This window comes from Haliotis rubra, unplaced genomic scaffold (genome assembly GCF_003918875.1).
Source record: "Haliotis rubra isolate DU_JTF1 unplaced genomic scaffold, ASM391887v1 Scf43, whole genome shotgun sequence".
NCBI lineage: Eukaryota > Metazoa > Mollusca > Gastropoda > Lepetellida > Haliotidae > Haliotis > Haliotis rubra.
In genome coordinates this window covers 2,222,558-2,225,875 of record NW_025767113.1, presented here as the reverse complement: position 1 = coordinate 2,225,875, position 3,318 = coordinate 2,222,558, and the positions used below count along the sequence as shown (strand labels likewise).

Genomic DNA, 3,318 nt, shown 5'->3' with positions numbered 1-3,318 from the left:
GAAAAGTACCTCATATTTAGATCAGGTGGTCAGTTCAGACGTGTGTGAGTGAGTGTGTGTGTGTGTGTGTGTGTGTGTGTGTGTGTGTGTGTGTGTGTGTGTGTGTGTGTGTGTGTGTGTGTGTGTGTTTGTTTTTCGGTGTTTAGTAACTGACATTACCTAAAACTGTTGGCGTCCTCGAAGTAGAAGATAAACCAATGGCACCTGACACAGTCAATAACTAACGATGAGTCAATGAAAGTTAATGCCAGAATTCGATTCTAATAAATGTAAAAATCTATTGAGACAATTTTGAAAACATCTTGAAGAAATGTCATAACATGAATTATGAATTATAAATTTGTAATGCTATACATGAACAATGTGACACTGTTTACTGAAGGTAAATGCACTTATAGATCTGCAATATGAAATATTTATAAATATTAGCAACAGAGCAAGATTATGGAACTTTGAGCATATGCAATTCAACTCCAAATTCAACTTGCGTAGATATGTATCCAGAACTTAAAGGCCACAATCAACATATTAAATATAAAAAAGGACAAAGTAAAAACATACACTTACATTATTATTTATTTTCATTGTTCAGTTTCATGACGAACAAAACACCCGTTCTTTGATTTTCATTTGAAATAAAACAAGTATATTACAACAGTTTGGATTGTACATAATGTCTGCTTCTATAGTTAACAGAAACAATACCCCTACCTGTCACTGTCCTAGAAACAGAGTGCGTGTTCTACCACCACAACGCTTGGGTCTACAGTCACCACCAGAATACTGGCCACTTCTCTATATAGATGCTGATAATTGATGGTCATTGCACAATATGTCTTTGGCATCAGTTTTTGAGGCGTTCGGGTTGCTGGATAAAGTCTGGAAGATTTTATCTCATTGATAACATGTTGGCATAACTGACGTTGAGTTCTTCAACCATAAACATAGCACTTTCTCTGTGGGAGATCCCAGGAAGTTCGTTTACATATGCACTATGGGCTGGTTCAGTATTTTGCGATGTTCTAATGTTAATAACTTTGGCGAAAACATTTGGATTTTTCTCCAGAGACAGATGATGTCCGTCCAAATATTTTCTCACGAATATTACAGTTTTTATTTGATAAAGAATCTGTGAGTCACATCAACTGTTGTGCCGTCCCAGCACGCGGGACGGTCTGTTCGGACCACACGTCTTCTCATCTCTAATCTGAGAGAAACTCGAGCCGATCTGAAGACGATCATCCTGTCTCTTCGCAGTCTGCCATCACCAGTTTATTATGCTGTTGTCTATCGCCTGTCCACCTCCGGGGTCTTCCCAGCCGGGGCTGATCCCAGGCCATACACCGCCTCCCTCCACTTACTCGCGGCCTCGGGGGTGAGGGATGATCCGGGTAGGACCACCGGGTACGTGGAGCTGAACATGGGGTAGATGTAAGTAGTGTAGGTATCCCACCCCGCGGCCGATGTGGCATGGAACGCGCTCTGACGGGAACGCCCTAAGGTTGACATAGGCCATGGGAGTCCTTCGGGTCGCTTTGCTACAGAATCTGGACTAGGGGTTTTGTCTGACTCCTCTATACTGCGACATGGGGATGGAGGGGGACTAGTCGATGTCGCCGGGGCTGAAGACGTCTCACGACGTAAACTAGTCGCCCCATCACAGCTCTCCCCAACACCTTGGTCCTCGCTATCAGTATTACAGATGTCCAGCGCTTCTCCATCAGAAACAATGTCTATATGAGCGTCACTCTCGTGGTTAGGGTGGTGCACGGGTTTGGGAAATACTGGAGGGTGGGGTACAGGTTTGATTTCGGGGGCGAGGAGACTTTCGACATCAAACAGTCTTTTCTTCACAGGCTGGACAACTATTGGGACGGGTGGGACCTGAGGTCTCTCGGTACCCTCCTCTACCTCAAAACTTCCGTCTCTCATATCTTGAACAGGCGACTTGGGTCCCCCCTCCGTGTCCTCCTCCTTCTCGTCCCAAGTTGCCTGTGGGGTTGGGGACGGACTGGGACTGTCCTCGTCATCGGGGACGGCCAGGCCCATGTGTTTACGGACTTTCCGTTGAGCACGTCTCCTTCTGAAATCTCCTCTTTGGAAATCGTCAACGTTGGCCGGATGGACGGCCCAATAATGTCCTTTGCCATTAGCACTGCGGCCTGATTTGATAAAGCAGTCATTTAGTGACAGGTTATGTCGTATACTGTTTCTCCAACCTGGTCCACGGGTCCGAAAATAAGCGTAATTATCCAGAATCCACTGATAAATGTCACTAAGCACGAGTTTCTTGTCTTTGTGGCTGAGGATCGCCATAGCGATGAGTCCGATGTAACTATGACTGGGCTTCGGTTCTTCTTGGATGTACCTTGCTCGTAGGTCGTGTTTGTACAGGTATGCTTGGGTATACGGGTCAGCGAGATGGCCGTGGTATGGACTGAGTCCTAGAGGAGACGGATATCCTCGGAATCCATACTGAAGTCGGGCACCATAATCACACAGCTGAGATCTTTGGAAGTCCAGGCCAGGCAGATGGGTGACCCCGGTCGGAGAAAACGGAAAATATGGAGTCGGGGTAGGTATCTTCAAGCCGTACGGCAGCAGCGTGCTTGGGTTGGTGTTGCACATGATGGTGGACGTCTTGGTCCCACACGATCGCTTACTGCTTCTAACGTTTTCCCAATGTTAGTACACTGCTTATAAACTTCATGAAAGCGTTAAATAATTTGGCTCGTCAGTTTCCCCACATTTGCCGGCTACGCACCGCCCCCTAATTGATATTCATATGCGCCAGCGCTGGGAGGGCCTATCAGCACGAGCTGCGCTCTCATTGGTCGATGATGCAGAACAATATTATAATGAGCTCCCGAGCAGACGACATCTCTTTCACGGCGCAGTTAGCCGAGAAAATCTGGATAAATCTGTTGTGATGTGACGATGATACGGGTAAGCTGTAACCACCTAGCTCGGACATTGGGATCCAAGGTGTTAGGTCTGGATTTTTCTTGAACTAGCAGTTTGGTTGCTCCATCGATGTGTCAGCGCCGGATTTGTGCCCCTTGAGATCGCCACCCTCTATTTCCAACAGTTTTCTCCTGTGTGTGTATTGATACCATGCAGAACAACCGTTGCGATGTTTCGTAATTAATAAATCAGTAGTTATTAGTAATTAGTTGCTGCCACCTCTTGTATTTGCAAACTGCTAGGCTATTGTCAGGACACAATTGGTTGCGCATCCCGAGTTGTACAACAGAACAATACTGTTTGATGATTGTGTCAGATCTAGACCCAGGAGATCGTGCTGAGTGGGGTAGGGAG

The 3,318-nt window shown here is 46.1% G+C and overlaps 1 protein-coding gene across 1 annotated transcript; it reads right to left on the bottom strand.

Moving 5' to 3' along the window:
• Positions 1 to 558: 558 nt before the first annotated feature.
• Positions 559 to 2,645, bottom strand: LOC124288999 (forkhead box C1-A-like). The gene has a single exon (XM_046725595.1). It carries the CDS (start codon positions 2,626 to 2,628, stop codon positions 1,288 to 1,290), a length of 1,341 nt encoding a protein of 446 aa, XP_046581551.1. The 5' UTR covers positions 2,629 to 2,645; the 3' UTR covers positions 559 to 1,287.
• Positions 2,646 to 3,318: the final 673 nt, after the last annotated feature.

What these genes read in the sequence shown, in the direction of transcription:
- LOC124288999 (XM_046725595.1), bottom strand. Translation starts at nt 2,628, where the DNA reads ATGTGCAACACCAACCCAAGCACGCTGCTGCCGTACGGCTTGAAGATA.